This window comes from Sapajus apella, unplaced genomic scaffold, assembly GCF_009761245.1.
Source record: "Sapajus apella isolate SASKATOON/1434 unplaced genomic scaffold, GSC_monkey_1.0 scaffold80, whole genome shotgun sequence".
Classification (NCBI taxonomy): Eukaryota; Metazoa; Chordata; class Mammalia; order Primates; family Cebidae; genus Sapajus; species Sapajus apella.
Window position 1 is genome coordinate 8,788,923 of NW_022437020.1, and position 27,527 is coordinate 8,816,449.

Consider the following 27,527-nt stretch of genomic DNA (forward strand, 5'->3'; position numbering starts at 1 on the left):
TTTTGAAAAGATAGTGCATACATACATGGGTAAAAAGCAAATTAAAACTATTATAGACTGATCAGTGAGGGGCAATATCTACTTTTAGCCCCAGTCTCTTACCCTTCTTCTCAGAGGCCATCACTTTCACTGGTTTCTTATGTACCATCCAGAGGTCATCTATGCATGTAGGCAGAAATATTTTTCCATCTTCTACCTTGTAACCAGCTCCCGTTTTAAAATGTTCTGTTCTACCTCTTGATTTTTTCACGTAACAGTTAATTTAGTGATAGTTCCTTATCTGCATAGGACTTTGTCTCAGATTCCATCATATGCATGTGATTTATTTATACTTACCTTCTATTGGTGGACATTTTAAGTTTTCATTTTTCGGCTACTAGACACATTACAGAGAATGTCCTTGACTGATGACGTTATGTATGTAAGAGTTTATTTCTTGAATAACTCCTAGAAGTGCATTTGCCAAGTGAAAATATTTTTTATGGATATTGGCAGGTTGTCCTCCAAAGAGATTGTCATCATTTTATGTCCTTACTGACCAGGCGGGATAGTGCCTGTTCACTTGCCTTTACGAGTGATGTACTACCAGATGGTTTTTCTCTTCCCTGGTGTGATATGCCTGCCTCTCTCTCTCTCTCTTTTTTTTTTTTTTTTTTTTGCAAAAATGACATATGAGTAACAAACATTGCAAGACTGGGCTTTTTGTCTTATTGATTTATTGGAATGGAATGGTTTATGTATTCTTTGTTACATGTTGCAATGTTTTTTTCTCTAGTTTTTTTCACATTCTGGTTTTTGCTGTTGGACAGAAGTCTACATTTTAACGTAGGTGAATTTTGTTTTTCTTTAGCCTTGTAGTTTGTGCCCTTTGTGTCTTGTTCAGGAAATATACTGCAGGGTCATTATTTGCCTTTATTTTCTTCTAAAATGTTTTATGGCATTTAGGTTTTTAATCTGTTCAGAATTGGCTTTTGTGTATATGAGGTAGCCTGGTACAGCTTCACTTTTTTCCCATGAAGATAGCCTAAATCAGGCATTGTTTCTTCATTACTGGGCACTACTATGTCACATACAAGATTTTCACATATGTGTAGTTTCATTTCTGAGTTTTTATCTAAAACAATATTTTGGGCAAGCCCTATGTTTGTTTTTATATAACACCTTTTACCTGATCCCCTTTCCCTAATAGAGTAAGAGAATCAGATAGTGTTTCTCCTAGCATATTATGAATCAACGTGGAAGAATTAATAGAAGAAAATACCTACTGCCCCATTTGCTTATGGCCACATGTGGCGCTTAGGCATGCTCTGTATTTAACCTAGTCCTGGCCTGTGATATCTAGACCAGTGTAGCCAACTGTGTATTCAACCTCTGTACTCTCATAGCTCAGAGACATTGCCAGCACAGCACAAGCTGTGTTCATTCTCACCACAGTGTTCATTCTCAGCAGATGGCACCAAAGCCTCTGATAGCCATGCCAGAAATCTACAAACCATCCTTGGTACCTTTTCCTTACCTCCAATACCGCTGATTTCTAAGTCTGATTGATTCTGCCTCCTAAAAATTTGTCAGATCTTTTCACTTCCTTTCCCTGGAGATTCTGCCCCATTTTTGGGTTGGGAAACATTCCTCACCAGAAGTGTTGCAGTGGCCTCTTCCATCCCTGCATCCAGTCTTGCCCCTTCCAACCCAGTCTACAAATAATGTGAGCTGTTAAAATGGAAATAAAAATATTTCCTTTTAAAAATCCATGATTGGTTCCCCATTTCTCTTAGGGTGATTTTAAAAGTTTATAATGTGATCCGTGTGGCCCTGCAATGTCTGGCACCTCTTACCTTTCCAGCTGCAGCTTTGAGCCGCAGCCCCTCTCTGTTCTTTCAGAGTCACGGAGTGCAAAGGTTTTGGCCTGGGACCCTCTGGGGTCACTCTTCTGCTCACTCCCCACCCCTGCCCCCCTCACCAGCTCTGCCTGTGTCTCTCAGCTCTCACTGATCATTTTCTCAGGGAAACCTCCTCTTACCAGCCAGACCAGGTCACCTGGTATCCATGTGTGTGTGTGTGTGTGTGCGTGTGCGTGTGCGTGTGTGTGTGTGTATATGTATATATATCCCTGCTATGTGATACTATTGTTCCCTGTGTGACGTTATTCCTCTGTTATATACAACAGCTATCATAAGCACAATGAATTGTTTTATAGTTCTCTATTTAATGTCTATCTCTCCAATGAGTCTAAAGCTTCTTGAGGGTAGAACCCATATCTGTTTTTCTTCCATCTAGAAAGAGAGCGAAAACTAACACCAGTTACCTCAAGTAATTGTTCCTCAGTTTTACAGAGGCAAAACTAATCTTTTCTTTTATCATAAGGTTGGAAATGGACTGCCTTTTGGTGAGATTAGAAAGTTGCTTGAATGCATCATATATCCCTCCACCCCGCCACAGGCTCTCTTCCTCTGTCACCCAGACTGCAGTGCAGTGGCACAATCATAGTTCACTGCAGCCTCTACCTCCTGGGCTCAAGCAGTCCTCCCGCCTCAGCCATACCTGTTACTTTCAAAACAATATAGTTTCTTTTCTTTTTTCTTTTTTTTTTTTTTTGAGATGAAGTCTCGCTCTGTTGCTCAGGCTGGAATGCAGTGGTTTCATCTTGGCTCACTGCAACCTCTGCCTCCCGCCTTAGCCTCCTTAGCCTCCAGGTAGTTGGGATTACAGGCGCATGCCACCACACCCGACTAATTTTTTATTTTTTATTTTTTTTTTAGTAGAGGTGGGGTTTGCCATGTTGGCCAGGCTGGTCTCAAACTCCTGATCCCAAGTGATCCACCCACCTTGGCCTCCCAAAGTGCTGGAATTACAGGCATGAGCCACCACACCCGGCCTCAAAACAGTGTAGTTTCTTTAAGAGTTTGTGACCTCCAGTCAAATTGGCTCCTCCTGTTAGTAGCTCAAAGATCCCAATAGGGAACGGTGAGTGAAATAACTCATAAGAGACAAGACTTGACTTTTCACTCTCTCTTTCTCCCTTGCTTCTCACCCTGCTGTGTGTGTGTGTGTGTGTGTGTAGAGACAGAGAGAAACAAGAACACGAATTCATATAGATAGATAGACAGGGTGACCAGTTGATCCTCTGTGAACTATATAATCAGCAAATATTTATTGAGCACCTAATGGATACCAGGCCCAGGGCTGGGCCCCGAGATACAGAAATGAGCAAATATGGTGCCCTCCTTCTGGTACTTCATCATCTACTGGGGGATGGAGTTAGAGCTAACACTTATTGAGGGTTAAGTATATGGCAAATTTCTCATAACTCTTTTAGGATAATAAGTATTATCAGTTTTTACATTAAAAATTCTAAGCTACAGAAGAGTAGGTAATTCCCCCAAGGTCATTACTTCAAAAACACTGGAGCTGGGATTCAAACCATTGTCTTACCTGTAATTCTGTATTGTTCCTAAGAAAACAAGGCAGTTCCAAAAGAGTGAATTTAAGTGCCGTGTGTAAAAAGTCCTCACTGTCTGCTGGGGTGGGAGGACGAGTGCAAGGAAGACTTCCTAGGGAAAGCAGGGTTGGGCTGGAAATCTGGAAAGCTGAGGCAGGGAGGGAGGCTGGAAGGATGGAGGTGTGGAATTACCCCAACTCAGGGCACACTACGTGTGATGGGTTGAAGGAAAGCAGGAGCAGTTTTGGTTTTAGGAGCTGATAAATATTCAGTATGATTGGAGCATATCCAATAATTTACTGTAGGGACATTGGTGAGCTGTCAAAACCTTTGACAGAGGAATGGGAGAACAGCCTTGTGATTTAGAAAATTTGCTGATTAGGCTGGGCACAGTGGCTCACGCCTGTAATCCCAGCACTTTGGGAGGCCGAGGCGGGTGGATCACCTTAGGTCAGGAGTTCAAGACCAGCCTGGTTAACATGGTGAAACCCCGTCTCTACTGAATATACAAAAATTAGCCAGGCGTGGTGGTGGGTGCCTGTAATCTCAGCTACTCGGGAGGCTGAGGCAGGAGAATCGCTTGAATTCAGGAGGCGGACGTTGCAGTGAGCCAAGATCGCGCCATTGTGCTCCAGCCTGAGCAACAAGAGCGAAACTTCATCTCGAAAAAAAAAAAAAAAATTAGCTGGTTATAGTGTGCGAACATTCCAGAAGGGCGTAAGCCCTAAGGCAAGAAGAGTAGCTGGGATGTGATGTGAGAGTGAAATATGTCAAGAATAACTGAGACTTTTGGCCTGAGGATCAGGAAGAGAAGAGGTGCAGTTAATTTAAATGGTGAAGATTAGCAGGGAGGGGGGAAGCTAGCCAGATGCAGTTTAATAAATGGGACATAGATGTCTAATACCAGTCACTCACCCAACTAGAAGTTATCTCAAATATGTTAATGGGTCAGATTTTACTAACGTTAGATTCATATACCTGCATGGTAAAACATATCACACAGAGCTAGCCAGAATCAGAGCACGTGTGGCCATAGTTTAGGCAGAGCGCTGTGCCCACAGGCACCCTGATGGGGAGCGGCCATGTGAAGCCACACTTGCTGCTGCTTCTGAAGAAATCCACTTTTGTTGAGAAAATGAGTGAGTTTGAGTTGAATAACAGTTACTGCCTATATTCCAAAAGGAGAACAAAGTGTGGCTTTCTTTCTAGTTTAATCTAAGCCTGTGCTGTCCATAGCAGATCTGGTTATTTAAATTTCAGCCAAGTTAATTAAAAAGTTCAGTTCCGGCCAGGTGCAGTAGCTCACGCCTGTAATCCCAGCACGTTGGGAGGCCAAGGCAGGTGGATCAGGAGGTCAGGAGATTGAGACCATTCGGGCTAACACGGTGAAACCCTGTCTCTACCAAAAACACAAAAAAATTTAGCCAGGCATGGTGGCAGGCACTTGTAGTCCCAGCTCCTCAGGAGGCTGAAGCAGGAGAATCACTTAAACCCGGGAGACAGAGGTTGTGGTGAGCCGAGATCATGCCACTGCATTCTAGCCTGGGCGACAAAGCAAGGCTCTGTCTCAATTAAAAAAAAAAAAAAAAAAAAAAAAAAGTTTAGTTACTCAGTCAACACTAGCCACGTGTTTTAAATGGTTACTTGTGACAAGTGGCTGCCATATTGGAGAGCATAGTCGTCCTTTGGTATCTGCAGGGGGTTGGTTCCAGACCATGCCCCCAGTATACCAAAACCACATATTCTCAGCTTCCTGATAGAAAATGGCATAGTATTTGGATATAACCTACACATACCTTCCTGTATATTTTAAAATCATCTTTAAGTTGCGTATAATACCTAACACACTGTAAATGCTATGTAAGTAGTTGTTATACTGTATTGTTTTTAACCGTTGTATTTTTATTGTATTGTTTCTAATTTTTGAATTGAATTATTTTTCATCTGTGGTTGGTTGACTCTCTGCTAGGGAACACGTGGATATGAAGGGCTGACAGTAGAACATTGGCCTGTGCATATAAGTGATATTTTGCCGCTTTACTTTCAAGCATCTGGCATCAAAATGATGAAAACTTAGGGTTTTACAATGGTCTAAAAATATTTTGAGTTTTGAAACACAAATGGGATGCCTATAATAGCACCTCGGTACAAATCCTGGTGGTCTTTCTGACCAGTTTAGTGTGTTGTTACAGTCGTAATGAAACAGTCTCTATTATAAAGAGTGGAAATGGTAACAAACTCGTTATTATCTTTATTTTACAATTTTGAGTCTTCTAAAAATTTCAAGACCATGCTGAACACTTCAAGAAAATAACATGAAGAGACCGTGTTGTAGTGCATTTATTCATCTTCAGATTCAGTGTTTCTGCAAATTGGCCTGAGGGCTCTTAGATAAAGCTCTAGAATTTAAGTCTATAAAAAAATCCCCAGAGAAACCTGAGAAAACCTCCCGATAAAGTAGGTAAAATCCTTTTGGTGAAACACATGAAAATTAGTAAGAGATAAGGGGGTAATCAAATTCACGGAAGAAAGACAAAAACAATTTTTGGCTTTTCAAAAATGAAAGATTTTGCAAATGATAATTCCAAATGTGGTGAAACTGGCACTTTGATGGAAATTTGGGACTACATTGGGAAAGCACTTTAGTAGTTTGTATTGAAGCCTTAAAAACAATAGCTTCTCTTGCCAATATAGAATTTATATTAACTCTATTCATTTGAATTAAGTATAATTAATGATTAGATTAAATGAAATTCTTTTAACGTGACCAGAGGAAGCAATCTTAAAATCGGGAAATATTTTCTGTATAAAAGTTTCACCTTTCTGAATATCATGATGTACTGAAAAAAAGCTTGCCTTTCATTATATATAATTTTCCAGATGTAGGTGTTCTCAATGCCCAAATATAGAGAAACAGTTAAGTAATTAGAGTGTGATTAGAGCTATAACTTTTTAAAAATGTGTAGAAGAACAGCTGAGTCTGTCATCAATGTTGACAGTAGTTATTAGGAAATGCTGTTCTTTTACCTTTGGTTGGTTTTACCACAGACAGTATAAATATATTTTTGTTGTCATTTCATGTTTTAAAAGAAAATAGAAGACAATAATGATGAAACTAAATTCTTGTTGGGCTTATAACATATAAAGATGAAATATATGACAGTAATTGCACAGAGATTGAAACAGTTTCTGTATACTTCTAGAATCCAGTTAATCCCAAAGTAAAAACAGGAATGAAGTAATAAAGAGAATAATTGAAATCAGTGGAATTGAAAATGGGCAAATGATAGAGAAGACAGAACTAAAAAACAAAGGATTCTTTGAAAAGATTAATAAAATTGATGAATCTCTGTCTAGAATTGGGGGAGGCGGGGACAAGAGAAAAGATACATAACCAATGTCAAGAGTGGAAGAGAGGTTCCTGTAGTACTGGAAATCCTAGCCGGAGCAGTCAAGCAAGAGAAAGGAATAAACGGGATTCAGACTGGAAAAGAGGAAGTCAAATTGTCTCTCTTTGCTAATGATATAATCTTATATCTAGAAAAACCTAAACACTTTATTATTAAAAAAAAAAAACTCTTAGATCTGATAAATCAGTAAAGTTGTAGGTTACAAAATTAACATACAAAAATCAGTAGCATTTCTATATACCAATAATGAAACAGGCAAAAAAGAAAGCATGAAGGCATTCTCATTTACAATAGTTATTAAAAAAAAAAACAACAACAACCTAGGAATAAATTTAGCCAAGAAGATGAGAGATCTCTACAAGGAAACAAAGCACTGATGAAACAAATTGAAGAGGACACAGACAAATGGAAAGACATCCCATGCCCATGGATTAAAAGAATTAATATTGTTAAAATGACTCTTCTGTCCAAGGCAATCTGTAGATTCAGTGCAATTTCTATCAGAATACCAAGGTCACTTTTTGCAAAATTGGAAAAAACAATCCTAAAATTCATGTTTTTAGGATTGAGCCCAAATAGCTGAAGCAATCCTGAGTAAATGGGGCAAAGCTGGAGGCATCACACTACCTGACTTCAAAGTATATTACAAGGCTCTAGTAACCAAAACAGCATGGTATTCACCTAAAAACAGACACAGACCAATGGAACAGAGAATCCAGAAATCTACGTATTTATAGCAAACTGATTTTCGAAAAGGATAACAGGAAGGTAGAGTGGGGAAAGGACACCCTCTTCAGGTAAATGTTGCTGGGAAAACTGGATATCCATATGCAAAAGAATAAAACTAGACCCCTGTCTCTTATCATATGCAAAACACAAGATGGATTAAAGCCATAAATATTAGACCTGGAACCCTAAATCTATTGGAAGAAAACAGGGAAAACACTTCAGGACATTGGTTTAGGCAGAGATTTTATGGCTAAGACCTCAGAAACACAGACAACTAAAGCTTAGACGAATGGGACTATATTTTAGAAACTGAAAAACCTCTATACAGCAACAGGAACAATTAATAGAGTGAAGAAACAACCTGTTGAATGGGAGAAAATGTTTGCAAACTATTCATCTGACAAGGGACATTGTAATATCCAGAATGGAAAGAACTCAACAGTAAAAACAACAAACAATCTCATTAAAAAGTGGGCAGGCCAGGCACGGTGGCTCACGCCTGTAATCCCAACACTTTGGGAGGCCGAGGCGGGTGGATCACATGAGGCCAGGAGTTTGAGACCAGCCTGGCCAACATAGTGAAACCCCATCTCTACTAAAAATACAAAAAGTAGCTGGGCCCACGTGGTGGTGGGTGCCTGTAATCCCAGCTAGTCGGAAGGCTGAGTCAGGAGAATAACTTGAACCCAGGAGGCAGAGGTTGCAGTGAGCTGAGATTGCATCACTGCCCTCCAGCCTGGGCAACAAGAGTGAAACTCTGTCTCAAAAAAGACACAAATAGACATTTCTCAAAAGAAGGCATGCAGATGGCCAGCAGGTATGTGAAAAAGTGCTCAACATCATTAATCAGTAGGGAAATGCAAATCAAAACCACAATGAGATATCTTATCCCAGTTATAATGGCTACTATTTAAAAAACAATAACAGATGCCAATGAAGATGCAGAGAAAAGAAAACTCTTAATGCACTGTTGGTGGGACTGCCAATTAGCACAGGCACTGTCTATGGACATTTCTCAAACGAAAAATGAAAATACCATCTAATCCAGCAGTCCCACTACTGAGTATCCAAAGGAAAATAGATCAGTGTATCAAAGAAATACCTGCACTTGCGTGTCTACTGCAGCACTATTCACAATAGCAAAGATTTGGAGTCAGCCTAAATGTTCATCGTGGTATATATACACACAATACTATTTGGCCATAAAAAATGAAATCGTGTCATTTGCAGCCACATAGATGACTCGAGGTCATTATGGGAGGTGAAATAAGTCAAGCACAGAAAGAAAAATATCTCATTCTCACTCATGGGAGCTGAAAAAGTTGACCTCTGGGGAGGAGAGAATAAAATGATAGATAATAGAGGCTAGGAAGGGTATGTTGGTGGTAGGAGGAGATGAAGAATGGGTGCCATTTATTAAAAGAAAGAAATTTTAACGAGTAACAGAGTAGGGTCATTATACTTAGCAACAATGTATTACGTATCTCAGAGTAGCTGCAAGAGAAGACTTTAAATGTTTCCAGCTCATAGAAATAATAAATGCTCAAGGAGATAATGGATAACAAAAATACCCTGACTTGATCCTTACACATTCTGTGCATGTAATAAAGACTCACATATACCAAATAAATGTGTAAAATATTACATACCAATAAAAAATTTTTAAAAAGAATGGAAAGGGGTATGTCACTACAGATCCTCTAGACATCAAAAAGGTAATGAGGAGTGTATTGGGCACCTTTGTGCCATTCAGAGAAATGGACAGATTCCCTGATGCACATTGCTAAAACTGGCCCAAGGAAAAAATAGATTAATAGCCTTATATCAGTTTAAAAAATCTAGTTCATAACTAATACTTTTCATCAAGAAAACTTTAGGCCCAGCTGGCTTCTCATTGAATTATTTCAAATATTAAAGGACATAAATAAGAATTCTACACAAATTTTTTGGCACAGGAGGGAACCCTTCCAAGCGTGTTGTATGAGGTTTGTGTTTCCCTGATACAAACCAAACAAAGACTGTGGAAGAAAGCTATAGGCCAGTGTTTTTCTCTACAACAGACGCAAAAAGTGTTAACAAAATATAGGCAAACCCAGTCTACTGGTATATAAAAAAAGGATATTCCATTAAACCCAAGTAGTAGTTATTTCAGGAATACAAGATTTGTTTAACATCTGAAAATCAATAGCCTGAGTAATTTATCATCTTAGAATAAAACATAAATACCAAATAATCATTTTAGTAGATTCAGAAAATGAGATAGTCTTAAATACATTCATGAGAAAGAACGGAAACCAGAAGCAAAAGGTGATTTCCAAAGCAGTGAAAAGCCACAACTTCCTGGGTGGTGAACTACTTAATTCTTTCCTTCTAAGATCAGGAATCAAGGGAAGGGTCATTCAGCATTCTACTGTAGGCTCTAACCAGTGGAATATGGGCAAAGCAGTAATCAAGAGTCATGAATTGGAAAGGAAGAAGTCAGACTGTCTTTATTTGCAGAGAACATAATTGTGCTTGTAGACCCTGGTAAGAAAATTACAAATGTGTACTAGAACTAAAAGTGATTTTGGATAGATTATAGAATACACAAGTCGGTGTACAAAAATCAATTTTATTTCTAATGCTAGTCGTCATTTGGAAAATGGAATTTTAGCTCATAATAGCAACCAAGTTTAAAATGTTTGAGAATAAATTTAACACAAAGTAAGTATGACGTGTACACTGAAAACTACAAAACATTGCTAAAGAGAATTAAAGAGGACCTAAATAAATAGAGAACTGCCATGGCTATGGTTTGGAAAAATCAATAATGTTTAGATCATTTTGGAGAGGTTGCCATCCTTAGAGTCAGTGGAGTTCTAATGAAAATTCCAGCAGGCTTGTTTGAAGAATTGACAAGCTGATTCTAAAAATTATTATCCCAAATATTAATAATTTTAAAGTAGGCTGGAGAACTTAAGCTACCTGCTGTCAAAGCTTACTATAAGCTCCAGTAGTCAAGACAGTGCGGGATTGGTGTATGGAGGGACTTTTAGATCAATGGAGCAAAACAGATTTCAGAAATAGACCTACACTCATGGTGAATTGATTTTCAGCAGTGACACCAGGGTAAATCATTAAAAGTCTTTTTAACACACTGTGCTGGAACAAGTAGATATCTTTGTGGAAAGTACTGAACCTTGAACTTACCTTATACCACACACAAAAATTAATAATGGTCCATTGATCTAAATGTAAAAGTGCAAAATTCCTAGAAGAAAACAAAATTTTTGTGACATTGCATTGAGCAAAGATTTTTAAAAGTGGGATACAAAACCACAAACTGTAAAATAAATGATAATGGGTTTCATCAAAATTAAAAGTTTTGCTCTTCAAAACATGATACAGAAAATGAAAAGGCAAGCAACACACTAGGAGAAAATATTTACAAAAAACATCTGACAAAAGGCTTGAACCACAATATACACAGAATTTTTGTAAAATTCATTAGTGAGACAACCAATAAAAACGGATAAAGGTTGTGAGCAGACAATTCACAAAACAAAGTGTATGAATAAGCTCAGGATAAGTAGAAATTAAAAGCATCATAAGCCACGATTTTACTCTCTCTAGAATGAGAGAAATTAAAATTACTGATGATACCAAGATAGAGAACAATTTGAGCTCATTCATTGCTGGTGAGAATGTAAAATGGTATAGCCACTTATAAAAGTTTAATGTGCATTTAACCTATGACTCAGCAATTCTCTCCTGGGTATTAAACCCAAGTGAAATGAAAACACACATTCTGTCTCTCTGTCTCTCTTTCTCTCTCTCATATGTAAATTCACAATAGCATTGTTTAAATAGCCTCAAATTGGTAATAACTCAAATGTCTATCTTCTCATGAATGGATTAAAAAATTATGCATCTGTAGTATACAGTACTATCAAATACAAAAGAATGAACTGTTGATACAACATGGGAGTATTTCAGAAACATGCAAAGTGAAGCAAGTCAAACAAAAATCTACATATGATTTCATTAATATTAATTTTCAGAAAAGGCAAAACTTTTTGTTGACCAGTATTTTGCCTGGGACCTGGAGTCTGGAAAGGGTTAAAGAGAGATGAAGGAACTTTTTGAGATGATGGAATGGTCTATAGAATGAATGTTCTATATTTTAAATAGGGTGGTGAGTTATATACCTGTATATGATTACCAGAGCTCATCAATCTGTAGACTTAAAATGAGTGCATTTTATTTTGCCTCAATAAAGCTGTTGGAAAAAATCCCGTCATATTCATAGGGAATGTTTATTTGCTTCTGTTTATATACGTTAAATTTTTTTCCATTAAATTTAAATGAACTTGTTGAGATTATGCTGCAGCTTGTTTAAATAAGTTCCACCTGGGGAGAAAATGTTTGATAAGGGAACAAAGTAATAAGTTTGGTGGGGTTGCTGTTTTAGATATGAAATGTTTAGGGAAGGCTTTTCTTTTTAGTGAAAGGACATTTGAGTGGATACAGATGACATGAGTTCAATTAACGTTTTCTTTCTTGTACGTTTCTTACTGAATTTCTGTCTAGGTGCCTCGTAGTTTATGTTGCTATTATGAATGAGATATCTTTCTTACCTTATTTCATGGGCTAATAATCTTTAAATTACATTTTGTTTGCATTTTCATTTGCTTTCTAATGTCCCATTCAGTTTTAACAGAGACTAAACCGATCATTGTTGTGTGTGTTAATCTGTGTTTTTCCTTGGCTCAGTGTAGCATCAAAATGTACATAGAACCTAAAAGAGACCTCAGATGTAAACCAGAGATGCAAGTGTAATGTTTTGTAACATAATTTTAATTTTACCATCAAATAGTACAAGTATAGGATGCAAATAAGGATGCTGACTGGCTCCTTTAAAGCCCTCCCAACCCCCCACCACCCCTGCCCCGTGGCTGAAAGGTGGGAGAAGTGAAAAGAAGGTGTTGTTACATTTCACTTGCAGATTAAGAGGGAATGCCTGCAAGCAGTTGATTGGCCAGGTAGAGATTAGAGGTGATCTTTGGCAAGATTTTTTTGTTTCATTTGAATGGGAGGGGATCTTTTAGATTTCATGCCTGACTTGGAACTTTTGGTAAGTGATGCATCTGAAACAGGCTTGAGTGACTTGAGGGCTCAGCAAGTATCTGCCCAATGGAAACATTAGTAACTCATGCTCATGCCTTGCCAGTAGATGGCAGCAAAATGCTTTGTTAAAATGTTCTTGCCCTCCTTGGTTAAGTCATGTAGTAAATAGGTACTGTATGTTTTTCTTTCAGTTAAGACCAAGGGAGATGTGATGCCCTTATTTCCCCTAAATAGATAAAACTAATGCTACCATTGTGTATTGTCACTTTACAGTAAATGTTTTTAGAAATCTACATGACATGACTTACCTAAAAAAAATCTTACTTTGTGTAGGTTTTGTTAGCAACTCCCTCATGGAAATACTCACTCTCCACAGCATTATTTTTTTACATATAGCTTTCTGCCTCATAGATTTTTCTAAGAGAACCATCTCTCATAATACGTTCTATACCTAAATAACATCTGTTCAATACATGAGTTTTTACCCACCTGTGGAGGGAGGGTGTGTGTGTGTGTGTGTGTGTGTGTGTGTGTGTGTGTGTGTGAAACATTAATGATTTTTTCCTTTTATTACAAACCAAAAATTAAGGGTGACTTTGACAAGAAGAGAGCATTTTAATCCTGGGTAGTTAGGTCTGATCAATTTATCTTGTATACAGAATCACTGGATTCCAGGAGGTTCCCTGCATTACGCATTCTTGTCCCTCTTCTGCCTCCAGCCAGGGATGCCAGGGGGTGAATGCTATCAAGAACCAACCTTTGGCTTTAATGAAAGATCTGAGGCCAGTGACAAAAGTCTGTGACTTGAGTCACATAACAGATAAACTATTACAGTTGTTTTTCCTTCCCCAGAGATCAGGCAATTAGGTTTTTGGAACTGTTTTAGAAAATAATATTTATACAATGCTGAGGTTTCTTCCAATTATTCACATAATGCACTGCTTAATTCTTATAAACTCCAAAGTTCATGTAAAACTAAGAATTCAGAATAGACTTTATCTTATGAAAAAACAACTTACCAAGATTACTTGACATGTATCTGAGATGCTTTGGAATTTGTACAGACCACAGAAAAACTTTTTTCTTATTACTTAATTTACCCTAAAACAACGCAGTGTGCCAGACCATAGTACATCTGTAATTTAGAGCAGCAGATGTTGCTACACATGCTTCTCTTTAAGACCAAGAAGAGGCACAAGAGAAAATAAAACAAAAAGTTCAAAACAGAAGAGAAACTTGAAACAGTGCAGAGATGAGGGAGTTGAGTAGCCAAAGGCAGTTGGTTAAATAGCCAAGAGAGGGGATGTGGTGATCTGAACCCCATGTTTTTTGTATATATGTTTTTAAACACTTTGTCTTCCTCGTTTCATTAACCCAGCTGTGATAACATTCTACAAAATTTATTTTCCATTAAAACTAGACCTGAATTAAACGGAGGGAAAATGTACTTGGTGCTTATTGCAGTGTTTGGCTGCTTCACATTTTGTATGAGAATTGGCCTCAGTTTGCTGTACCGTGGTGTGTTTGTTGTTTTGTCTTAGAGTCTGCTAATACTTTCATTTTGGTTTTAACTCCAGCTGATCCCACAGTTAAAGACTTAATCGGAGGCTTCACGGCTCTTCATTATGCAGCCATGCATGGCCGGGCTCGCATCGCACGCTTGATGTTAGAATCTGAATACAGGAGCGACATCATTAATGCAAAAAGCAATGACGGCTGGACTCCCCTCCATGTGGCTGCCCACTACGGCAGGGACTCATTTGTCCGGCTTCTCCTGGAGTTCAAGGCTGAGGTTGACCCACTCAGTGATAAAGGTACCACACCGCTTCAGCTCGCCATTATCCGAGAGAGGTCGAGCTGTGTGAAAATCCTCCTGGACCACAATGCCAACATCGACATTCAGAATGGTTTCCTGTTGCGATATGCCGTGATCAAAAGCAATCACTCTTACTGCCGAATGTTCCTTCAGAGAGGGGCAGACACAAACTTGGGTCGCTTAGAAGACGGACAGACTCCTTTACACTTATCTGCCCTTAGGGATGATGTGCTGTGTGCACGGATGTTATATAATTATGGAGCAGACACGAACACAAGGAACTATGAAGGACAGACCCCATTGGCTGTTTCAATAAGTATTTCTGGAAGTAGTCGACCGTGTTTGGATTTCTTGCAAGAAGTCACAAGTATGTAATATAATTATTACTTTATTGCATTTAAAAAATCTGCATCTTCTGAGGAGCTTAATGTGTTTTTGCAACGTAAGATGACTAGATAGTAATCATTCCGATAAGCCTGCTTGGTAAGCAATGCCTCATTCTTCTGAAATAAAAAAAAAATAACTTTTACTGTATCACAAGATTTCATAAAAATTCAATTGTGTTTCTGAATGTAATAGGGGTAGACAGTAAGAGCAAGGGAAGAAATGGAGAGAGGGGCAGACAGGAGAATTTTTTAAATGAACAAAGATCTGTGTTAGAGCAAGACAATTCATTCCTATTGGTCATAAGGATAATCTTAACTGGCTTCCGTGGACTTCAGGTTGAGGAGTTAGAGGGAGAATTTTGGATTTTAGATTCCTTAGCTGTGAAAATATCCTAGAATTTGTGCTTTATTGCTAAGTTGTTCACGTTTTAGTTGTGGCTTTTCTGCTTCGTGGGAACCCACATGGAACGAACAGTGGTGGTACTGTTTACTTAGGTATACTGCTAGCGGAAGTTCAGGATGCTAGAAGTTATTGTAAGGAAGGATTTGCTAGCAGTGGGAAGTTTGGCACCACTGTCCCTGGACCACATGGTGTGCATTGTATTTGAACACTTTTTGTGTGGGTGCTTTTTTTTAAAGCCTGAAAGTGTCTGACCCATTTTGTGTAGTAACATGTGTCTTAGTTGTTTCTCTGATGGGGTATCCGTTTGTGTGGACCTAGCCACCCTCTCTTGTCAAGCTTCCATGTGACCAGTTGAATGTGTGTCTCATGCTTACTGTCCAATATGAAGCTAAAATCTATAAACAAAATTGATTTTGCTGTCTGCTGAACTTCTTCATGAATTCCTTTCTCCTCGCTGGTTTTGAAGCTTTGGTCATTATTGCGGAAGAAGACATATTAACACCTGGGATACCAGGTACTAGAGGACAAGGGCTTTACCTGACCTACTTGTAAATAACCTACTCTAGCCCTTGGAGCTGAACCTTGGGGTAAAAATTTGCTTTATGAAGAAACAGTGTAATTTGAATTTTGCAGCTTCATAATGGAAGAAAAGATGAGATTATTATTATGTATATATTCAGACTAAAGCATGAGAAGAAATCACACTACTTAGTCTACTTAGTGCTGGCCAGCACAAGTCTCTGTAATGTGGGAAATGGTCTCGCTTTGCTGTCCAGCGTAGTAGCCACTGGTCCCATGTAGCTGTTGAGCACCTATTAAGTGACCAGTGCCACTGAGGAACTGAAATTTTAATTTGATTTCATTGCGACATAAGTTTAAATGACAAGTGCCTGGTGACTCCTTTGTTGGTGCACACAGATCTGCCTGCCTTGGGAGAAGTATCTGGGGCCGACTGGTAGGTGTTCCACTGCAGAAAGCTTCTGAGACTCACGAAGGAGCCAAAGATGGGAGACGTGATATCTGCAGTGCTGCAGCTCCTGGTTGCCTTGTTTTTGTTGTTCTTTTAACTTCTACGTTAGAGACTTAGTTACAATGAGTGTGGCTGCCCTTAGGAAGGCATGTTATATACTCACATAAATGCCTCAGCCCCCTTTGTTAAATAATTTGTTCCGTGGTTGATGGTGTAGACCAGAGCTAGACTGCAAGACCTTTGGCTCTCGTTCTGCCTCGCATTAGTGGTGACCTTGGGCAGGTCACCTGATCTCTCTGTGCCTTAGTGTTCTCACCTTCAAATTCAGATAATACAGGCTTGTTATGAGGCTTAAATGGGTTCATATTTATAATGCACTTAGCACTTAAAATATATCAGGCACTGTTCTTTGTGTTTTTCAAGATAAAGTATGTAACTAATAAAGTAAGGGTGGATTAACAGCAAGGACTGGCTTGCTACCCACAGAGCAAATCTTCAGATTCATATTCAAGTCAAGCCTCCCATTTTCAACCCTGTATACAACTGTTTAGAGTTGGTACATGGAGTCATGCAGCCAAGTAGCTGAGAGGAGCCACTGGGCAGCACATGGGCAGCACCCTGTGTCCCCAAGCCCTCAGAGCTGCCCCCAGCAGTGCTGTTGGACAGCAGGAATGTTGAGTTCAAGGCTCATACGTGCTTTAAAATTTGAGCAGATAGAAACATCAATGGGGACTGCCTCTGGCTGTGCTTCAGTTCTCCACTGCACATGGAGCAGAGCTGAGCACTTCAGAGGTTCTCAGTAAGCCCCGGCAGGTTGGCTGACTGCGCACAACGAGGGGTGGGGACTGAGGAGACATATGGACTGCGTTCCTGAGTGCAGGACCCTCTGCCCCTTTTTTTTTTTTTTTTTTTTTTTTTTTTTGAGACAGAGTCTTGCTTTGTTGTTCAGGCTGGAGTGCAATGGTTTGATCTCAGCTCACTGCAACTGCCGCCTCCCTGGTTCAAGTGATTCTGCTGCCTCATCCTCCTGAGTAGCTGGGGTTACAGGTGCATGCCACCACGCCCAGCTAATTTTTGTATTTTTAGTACAGATGGGGTTTCACGGTGTTAGCCAGGCTGGTCTCGATCTTCTGACCTCGTGATCTACCCGCCTGGGCCTCCCAAACTGCTGGGATTACAGGTGTGAGTCACCGTGCCTAGCCCCACTCTGTCTTTTAAGGCTGCAATTATCTTCAAGTGCCTCAACGTAATTTATTATTTCTTGGCTCTCCAGTGGTGTTTCCTGCAAAAAGCAAATTTGGTGTCTGCTTCACCTGTGTGTTCTTTGGTTCTAAATAGGTTTTCTTTTCTTGGTAAACAAGATGGGCGAGAAGGAGCAACTGTGGCTGATGCTCTCAACTGAGCTTTCTCATGAGAAGCAGCTTGAAAGAGGGTTGGTTAGTTCAGGGAGCACCAAATCAAACCTGAGAGCTCCCTCTAGCCTCTGTGCTCTGAGCAGCACCACAGCCCCAGGCATCATGCTGTTGGCTTATGATCGGAGACCTCAGACTGCCGAGGTGTAAGGACAGCAGAGGGGCCACGTGGTGATCTTTATTCAGGGCCATTTCACTGTTCATTGCACTGTTTTGACTAGAAGCAGAGTATTTAAATTGGAAGCGACCAAAAAAAATTGTAATCCTGGAATTTAAAAACTACTCTGGCCTTTTGGGAAAATTGCCGTAAATCTGATATATAGTGCAGAAAAATTGAGCGCACGCGTGGCCTGCCAATAAAGTAGCCTCTGCTGGTGCCTTGTTGGTGCTGAGTAGGGGGAGAGGCCATGAAGAGCTGCTGTTGCTTTTCCCTGCAGCCAGCCCGCTGTCTAGCATTCAGACCTCAGAACGTCCACCTTCCAGGAAGGCGGGAACACAGTGGGGCCCATCTGTGGAGGAGCCACTTCTCTGTGCCCAAGAACGATAAACACAGCTAAGAGGAGCCAGAGCATCTGCCTGAATAATGAGCATCATCTGTGGAAGGAAACTGTCTCCTGCTTAGAAGCCAGTTTTTGTTTTTGTAGCCAAAAAAGAAAAAATATGAATAAACTAAAGAGATAACAGTGAAGGTGTGACTGATGTCAAGTAGAGATGGTAGTGTCGGCTGGGTGCAGTGGCTCACGCCTGTAATCCTAGCACTTTGGGAGACCAAGGCGGGCAGATCACCTGAGGTCAGAAGTTCAAGACCATCCTGGCTAACACAGTGAAAACCCCATCTCTACTAAAAATATAAAAAAATTAGCTGGGCGTTGTGGTGGCACGCGCCTCCAGTCCCAGCTACTTGGGAGGCTGAGGCAGGAGATCGCTTCAGCCTAGGAGGCGGAGGTTGCAGTGAGCTGAGATAGTGCCACCGCACTCCAGCTTGGGCAATAGAGTGAGACTCCATCTCAAAAAAAAAAAAAAATTAGCCGGTGCAGGGGGTGAGGGGGGGTGTGGTGGCAGGCGCCTGTAATTCCAGCTACTTGGGAGGCTGAGGCAGGAGAATCGCTTGAACCCAGGAGGCAGAGGTTGCAATGAGCTGAGATTGTGCTACTGCACTCCATCCTGGGTGACAAGAGCAAAACTCCAGCTCACACACACAAAAAAGGAAATGGTAGCGAGGACAGACAGCAGTGGACATTCTGGAGGTAAACAGCCCTTTGTGCCTGGTCTAGGACCAGGGTGAAGCAAGTAAGGTGGCCAGGGCACAAAACTTGGGAGGCCATCATTCTCGTGCACACGAAGTGGAATGACGTGTACATAGTGATTACACACACACCACTCCAGAACTAAGAGGATCCCGGAGGCTTGGGCATGTGAAGAGCTGAAGGCTATGGGAATGTCTGCCCGGTTCAAAAGAGAAACTTAACGTTTATGCACAAGAAAAGGGCGGCATGAGAAAATGAGGTCCAATACTGTAACCTGGAAAAAGGTTGTTTCTCAGTAAAGCTTGAGGAGTAAATAACAACACCCACCGTGAAGAATCAGAGAGTGATTTAGTGATTTTGTTTTTCTTATATTGTTGCTCATAGTGTAAACTCTTGTAGTCAATGTATGGACCAAGGAGTTCTTCGGAATATGAACTCTTTTAGAAAGAGAGATTTCCTGAGAAAGCTGAACCTCAGGCAGTGACTCGCAAGAATCTTTAATGATATACATATGCATATATACACACGCATAGAAAAGTGAGGCTTTAATGATCTGCACAACTGGTATTTTGTTCAAAGAGAAGTAAGGGAGAACGTATATTTTGGGGGAAAACCCCACCTTAGAATGCTTAAGCACAAATTATAGACCTGGCAAGGTAAGTACTGTTCTCACCGAGTCACTTCTGCAGGTGAAAGGAAAGGATTGAAAAGAAGAGATAGGGCCCTCGAAGTGGCCCACACCCGTAATCCCAGCACTTTGGGAGACCGAAGCAGACAGATCACTTGAGGTCAGGAGTTAGAGACCAGCCAGGCCAACATGGTGAAACTCTGTCTCTACTAAAAATACAAAAATTAGCCAAGCGTGGTGGCACACGCCTATTGTCCCAGCTACTCCTGAGGTTGAGGCAGGAGAATCTCTTGAACTTGGGAGGTTGCAGTTGCAGTGAGCTGAGATCACACCACTGCACTCCAGCCTCGGTGACAGAGACTCCGTCTCAAAAAAAAAAAAAAAGAAAAAAGAAAAAATGGTAGCTCCAGTCCCTGGTACAAATTGTATGGAAATTGGAGGAAAATTTTCAGTAATACAGTCCATTGAGAGGTAAGATAGCAGTAAATAGGATGGGTCTCTCCTGGAGAATGCCACTGGAAAAGAGGCAGTGTCTGATTGGCTAGATATTTGCAGCAAAGTTGCCGTACTGTGCTTCCTACCTAGGAATTCCTTTCACTGTGAGGCTTTTTACCCTTTACATAAGAGGGAAATGTCCAGAATGCAAAGTGGAATCAAAGATTTGTTTGCCCCAGCAGACAAGGTACAGCGCTGTTGGAGGGGTCAGCTTGTCACTCCTTTTTCCCTTTGCGGGGGACATCCACATCTGTACTGTGTTGAGAAGTTCACCTCTGCAGAGCTGCTGCTTAGGCGTTAGACAGTCAAGATTTTACAATTACCATCCAATCATTTCATAAATCTTAATAATTATGGTTATTTTAAGTTCCCTGGCGGGTAATTCCAACACCTGTGCCATAGTTAAGTCTGGTTCTGATGCGTATTTTGCCTTTGCAGACTGTGTTTTTTTCTTGCCTCTTAGCATGTTTTGTGATTTGTTTTTTTTACTGAAGCTGGACATGGTGGGTAACAGAAACTGAGGTAAACAGGTCTTTAACGTGAGGTTTTCTATTAATCTGGCTGTGAGTCGGGCTGTGTGTCATGTTTATTGCAGCTGTGGGTGCCAGGGGGTTCCAGTCCCTGCAGTGCCCTTGTTCTTGTCGTGTCTTGGCTTTGGGCTTCCTTGAGCACCCTCGTTGGACAGAGGGCACATCTTCCCGCTCCCTCGGCTTTCATTATCTGTTACACGGGGGAGCCCCGTTGGTGCAGTTGTAGGGTGTGGGGGAGGGCCAGTGGTCTGCAGTCTTCTGATTAACTCTCAGTCTTTCAGTGGGCCTCTGTCCCTAGGCTGCGTCTTCACATGTGTTTCTTCACGTGTAGCTTTTCCAACCCCATATGCAAGACAGGAGGCCAGAGGGGGCTGGACTGAGGAATGCCCTTTTCTCCATGGCTCTGAGACAAGGCTCTGGGAAAGTCATTCCCCTTGGGGCACAGGCCTTTGTCATGGAGAAGGTTCTGGGTGCATTTCACAAAGGTTACTCTCGCCTCCCCATGCTGGAGCCTTGAGAGGATCTTTACTGGCACTTTACCTGGTGGGGTTCCTGGGAGTAAAACTCACAACTGAGGAGGGGGCTTCCTAAGACTGGCTGCCCCTCTCAGACCAATCAATTCACAAGCTGGCCATTCGTCAGAATTACCATGGCAGTGTTCCCACCAGTTTGTGGCTTCAATGACTTCGGCTCCAGATGCCCAGATCCCAGCCCGTGGCTCTGAATGTATTTCTCCCTCCAGATTTTGTGGTGGAGGTTTGCCCCATAACTTCAGTCTACTCATGGATCCGTGAAACGTCATTGACTTTGAGTTTGTTCAGGTTTTTTGTCTTGTAAGGATGGGAGTGATGATTTCCAAGCTCTTTACATTGTTGGAATTAAAACTAGAAGTCTAGTTTTATCATTTGCACTTAAAATAGGAAAAGCACATTCTATCCGCTATCCTTTGAGCTGATGAATGTTTTGCCCACTGGGATCAGATGTCTACTGTACATCATCCCAAAGATCTCCCTACTGTGCCTGTGTCAGAGGCACTGTTGAATCAGTAGAATGGGGTGCTAGAGCAGCTAATGGGCTTCTGACCTAGCATCTGACTTGCCTTGTAAACTTGGACAAGATGTTTAACCCTCCCCCCACCCCACTGGGATCAGTTTGCTTCTCTGGAAAATAGGGAAATTGGAACATAGTCCCCAAGTCCTTCCCTTTTAAAAATTCTTGCCACTAACCACTTGTAAAGGCTATGATTTTCTTCTGCTTGTGATTTAAAACAAAACAAAAGTAGTTTTTATTTTTATTTATGTTAGAATGATGTTTTTCAGTATGGACTTTAACCAGGGCTCCTCAAGACTGATTTAGGTGCCTATGAGGTCAAAACTAATTTCCTAACAATACTAAGGTGTGATTTGCCTTTTTCACTGTGGTGACATCTGTGTCGATGGTGTACAGCAGTGGTAGGTGAAACTGCTGGCATATTAGCATGAACCAATAACGTGGCCCCAGCCAGTATTGGTCACTGTTCACTGCCGGACACTCAGGAAAAAACATTCCAGATCCACTTAAGAATGGCTTTGATGAAGCAGTAAAGTTAATTTTTATTAAATCTCATCCCTGCAATAGTTTTTAAATTTTCTGTGGCATGGAAATGGAAAGTATTCTTACTGCATGCAGAAGTGCAATGGTTGAACTGAGGAAAAGTGACTTCAGTTTGTTTGAGCTGAATCGGTAGCTTTTTCATGGAACACCGTTTTTACTTGAAAGAGTGACCAACGGCTAAACCATAGCCATTTAGTCTTGGGTATTTGGCAGACATTTTCTTGAAAATGAATAAAATTCACTTGTCACTTTAAGGAAGAAACTGACAGGACTTATGGCCAGTCATAAAATTTGAGTTTTGCAGATGAGGATTTTAGCAAACTTAACATTTGTTGCTGTGAGATTCCCAGTATCTAGAGACTTCTTCAGTCCGTGAAGATATTGACAAAAGTGATGTTTTTTGACCTCATATAATGGAACAGGTCATTAGAAGATCCACATAACCCAATGAACCTTGTTTTCCAAATGACTAATGCGTAATGTGACAAAAATCACACATGGATAAAAGATCCATTCTAAGTGCAAGGCGAACCAATGGATTTTAATGTAGCAGAGTACAAAGGTTCATTAGTTTGGTTCCAGATTTCATATTGTAACTAACCATTAAGAAACTCCCTGTTGTCGAGTTTTGATGGAGTATCAGAGAAGATTCACAGTTACCAGAAAAAAATGCTCTTTAAAAATTCCTTCCTTTGCAACTGCGTATCTGAGTGAGGCTGGATTTTCTTCAGGTGCTCCAATCAAGACTGCATGTGCAACAGATGAAATGCAGAAGCAGATCTCTCACCAGCTGTCTTCTGTGAAGCCAGAAGTTAAAAGAGATTTGCAGAAAACTGTAAGAAGCGCTGTTCTCACAAAATCCTTTTTGTTTTGGAAAGCAGCTCTTTTTTTTACATGAAAATTTCTTTCAATTGATGGTGCATTTTTCTTATTTTTAAGTGAATTGGATATTTAAGAAAAATTCTCAATTTCTGAAATGGCAAATATAGATAAATACAACTGACATAAAAATTCTTTGAGCTTCTCCAATTTTAAAAGTGCAACGAGGCCCTAAAACTAAAAAGCTGAGACTTAGTGACATACATTCCCTAAAATCAGATTTTTAGGGGTGTCCTGTTAGCCTACTGTTTCAGAATTTGATGAATCTCTAATGTATTTCTGTTTAAAGTTAAAATCTGTGGATAGTACGAGCTATATTACATTACTGCTTGCCATATACTAGCATATTTACCATGTAGGCTCTGCAGAGATCAGTAATTCCTGAAGTTTGTTTATAAAACTGGCTGGCTGGTCCAAAGGTAGCGTTCACAGTCAGTTACAGATCAGATTCCTCATTCTGCTCTTTCCTTCCTTCTCAATACTGCAGTTGACCAGTCTTAAAGAAAAAGAAAAATTTTGCTTCTACCAGATATTGTGGATTCAAGTGGATTCAAGATTCAGATCCGTTTGGAAGACTAGTACCTTGGATCCTAGGTCCAGGTTTCAGAGATTCACTGTGAACAATAACATATCAAAGGGGCCGGGAAGCTCTTGAATAAATAAAGCATTTATTTGTTTACTAGTGTGAACAACTTACTTTCACAGCTTTTACAGAGCATCTTTTTTTAATTTTAAGTTCTGGGGTACATGTGCACAACATGCAGGTTTGTTGCATGGGTATACATATGCTACGGTGGTTTGCTGCACCCATCAACCCGTCATCTAGGTTTTAAGCCCCACGTGCATTAGGTATTTGTCCCAGTGCTCTCCCTCCCCGTGCCCCCCACCCTCCGACAGGCCCCAGTGTATGAAGTTCCCCTCCCTGTGTCCATGCGTTCTCACTTTTCACCTCCCACTTCATGAGTGAGAACAGAGTATCTTTTATTCCAGTGGCAGGCTCTGGTCTAGGTGACCCTTAAGTCAGAATACGCTAGTTGGTTTTTACTGTCCATAGTAGGCTGAGCTGAGATAGTGATCTGTTTGTAGTAGACACTGTTGAAAGACTAGAAGCAACCGTCAGTATGCTTTGATGGTGTGTAACAGCGAGGGCTGGGCTGTATTTTGATTTGTACATTTTAAGAAATTAACTGGCTTGTATTTCTAAAAGAAAAAGATCAAGTAGGTGCGAATTTAGTTGCATAAATGGTTTTGCAGAAGACAAACTGAGGTACTTAAACTAGTTGCTTTCTGGAACATTAATTACAGATACCTGAAAATACTATTTTATAAATATTTCAGTAACCTGAAATATTTTTGTTTAAATTTCAGCAGTAGTCAAGTACTGTGTGCTAGCTATAGAAGTAAAACTTTAAAAACAGTATTTTAAACCTTAAAATAACTTAAATAAGGAGTAATAAAAATCATGACTCCTCTTTTTTCAATTTTAAGAAAGTAAAATTTAGGCTCAGGCTTTCTCAGGTTAAGCCCCGTACAGCAGTAAGTACATGAGCAGCCGATCACACGAAATGCCTCTAAAACAAGCGCCCTCCCCTACTTTTCTGTTTTTGTAGGATGGTTTATCTAAAATAGTGTTGTGTAGTACAACTCTGGAGAAATAATTTGTGTAATACATTTTAACCAGGGGTATTTTTGATTATTGATTTATAATTATATCGTAGTCTTAACTAGGGTTTTCAGTCCCAGTTACTAAGAATCACTTTTAGAAATAAATAGTACACAGTTTTTAGTCAATTGCACCACATTTTAAGGTTCTTTGATAGGGAAAATATTCTGCCCTTTATAATATTTGTATTACTTTCTATTTTTAATATAGGCATCTAGAGATTTCTTGTCATTTGACTTAGTGCAAATGGAAAATATAGTTCAAAGCTCATTTACCTACGGAAAAAAGCAATCAGTAGATAAATATCATAAGGCTGGTACTGTGTATTGGGATTCTATCTAAGAGAATACTATAGTTATTTCAAGGGGAGCTTGAAACTGCCTTTGTCCTATAAAGTTAGATTTGTTTAGCACATTTCATACCGAGTCCCGGTGAAGGGAATTCGGAGGCAAGAGCAAGGGAGTAAAATGTGTTTATGGTAGGATTTTTTTTTTTTTTTTTGAGACAGAGTCTTGCTTTTCACCCAGGCTGGAGTGCAATGGTGTGACCTCAGCTCACTGCAACCTCCGCCTACAAGTAGTCGGGACCACAGGCACGTGCCACCACACCCAGCTAATTTTTGTATTTTTAGTAGAGAGAAGGTGTTGCCATGTTGGCCAGGCTGGTCTCCAACTCCTGACCTCAAGGGATCTGCCTGCCTTGGCCTCTCAAAGTGCTGCGACGCCCGGCCTATGGGAGGATTTTAAAATGGGAAGCTGAAATAAAACAAAGAGGACGTGGGTGGCCGTCCCAGATGTGGACCTAAGATGGAGACGGTCTGGAAGGCCAGCTGTGCAGAGCAGTCCTGAGGGTGCCGATCTTTCATTTACTCCTTTACGCCTCCCCTCCTCCTCCAACTTCTACCCCTGTCCGCCCCAAAGAACAACTTTGGAACTTTGTTTTGCCTTCATTTTGTTCACTTTGGGTATTGAAAAATGTTTTTCTTCTCTACTTTTATGAATCCACATATTTTTAAACAAATAAATAAATTGATCCTATCATAAAAACGGTAATGGGGATGTCAAAGCGAGGCGCTTTAGGATGTTTAATTATCTAAATTATGCCGCTGGCCCTGGTTTTGTAACTTATACTAGACCAGGCCCTTCAAAAGCTGATTTCCTATTTTATACTAGCACAATTACTACTAATGATGGGCTTCTTTATAAAATGAAAAGACTAATAACTCTTTGAACTATTATGTAATTCCATTGTAGTTCATTAGTATGAATACCTGCTCATTTTTTCTGCATCCCATAAAGGTTTTGTAATTCTTTAAATTATGGTGTTTTGTGAGATGTCCCCCAGCTTTCCCCTGTTATGATCCCATGGACAGGGAAGTTGTTTTTCAACAGGGGAGGAATTAATTTCCTAATGTCTTAGTAAATGCTGTGCACATTTGTGTTGATTTTTCTGCTTTCATTCCCTTTATTCTCTTTCTCTGCCTTCTCTTCCCCTGCCACTGCCCTTCCCTTGGCCCTTTAATCTCTGGGATAGTGTATTGTTGAATACATACAGTATTAATAGATGCTCAGTAAATACTTCTAAGTGATGTGTTGACAAAAAATATTTCTTTTCCAGTTATAGTCTTCTATTCCTAAAATGCCACTTCTGAAAAACATAGCTCCTTAGACAGTCTAAGAAATGGCAGTACTTACTATTTATTAATAAGTGGTCCTTATTACTCCTGAAATTTAGCCCTGTTTTCACTCAGCAATACTGGTACCTGGCAAGATGAGTTCATACCTGTACACTCATGGAGAAACAGTGTAATGATATTCCTCACTTCATCTCTGCACATCTTTTACACAGGTAGAGGTACTCAGGTCTCTGCCTGATTCAAGTCAGGCAGGGATTTCCAGAATATGATTTCTATGAATTTGCCCAGGACTGTTTCCCACTAATGGGTTTCCAGTTGCTCCTTTACTGGTAAACTGTCACCTAGTTTTCTTACTGTCGTGACAGCGGGAAGATGGAGACTCCAGCTTCCAAAGATGGGCACTGTGCTTTTTTAGTAACTAGAAGCAAACATCCTTACCAGTATTTAAAAATGTACTTACCTGGTATTTACTGTGTGCTTGGCACTGTCGTAAGCACTTTACCAAAACTGATTTTTTTTATGCTTGTAAAGCCTTTGAGGTGAGCGTTAGTTTATGAGAAAACAGGCAGGAAAATTGCACAGGATCACACAGATTGCAAGTGGTGGTGGGGCCAAGAGCCAAACCCTGGCAGCCTGGGTTGATGCTTTTAACCGCTGTGATACGCCTCGGCCGTTAAAGGACATTCTGCAGACAGGAGTTACACATACCTAAGAAACCTTTAAAAGATCAGATTCTCCCAACAACACACATTTTAAGGAGCAGAAAAATTAGTAGCAAATGGAAGAGAGCATTTCAACATATTTAGGCCTAAGAATGCGCATTTTTCCCTGGGAAAGGCTGACATAGAGCTGGTAACTTGTGAAGATGGTAGCATTTCTGTCGATGCTTCCCGTGAATTAAAGTTGCTGGCTCACGTTTGCCCTCTTGCATTTTATCATAGATAATGAGGAAAAGCCAGTGGTACTCCCAGTATTCTGCCTGGGGAATCTTCTTAGGTCATTAGGTCCTTTCCTATTTTCCACATTACCACAGTGACAGCGTTGCCTGACTTTGCACTATTACATACAAGGCTTTCCCTTCTTCCCGCTTCTAATCACATTCAAAAAAAATTTTTTTACAACCTCAACCAACAGGCCACTTAAAGGCCTTCTCGCTTTCTTTTTTTTTTTTTTTTTTTTTTTTTG

The 27,527-nt window shown here is 40.2% G+C and overlaps 1 protein-coding gene across 1 annotated transcript in view; it reads left to right on the forward strand.

The window, feature by feature from the left end:
- ASB7 (ankyrin repeat and SOCS box containing 7) overlaps positions 1–27,527 on the forward strand; it is a 47,214-nt gene that overhangs the window by 13,048 nt on the left and 6,639 nt on the right. The window contains exon 5 of the mRNA XM_032252863.1: positions 14,262–14,867. Coding sequence (XP_032108754.1) covers positions 14,262–14,867 — 606 coding nt within the window. The remainder of the gene's footprint in view (positions 1–14,261; positions 14,868–27,527) is intronic.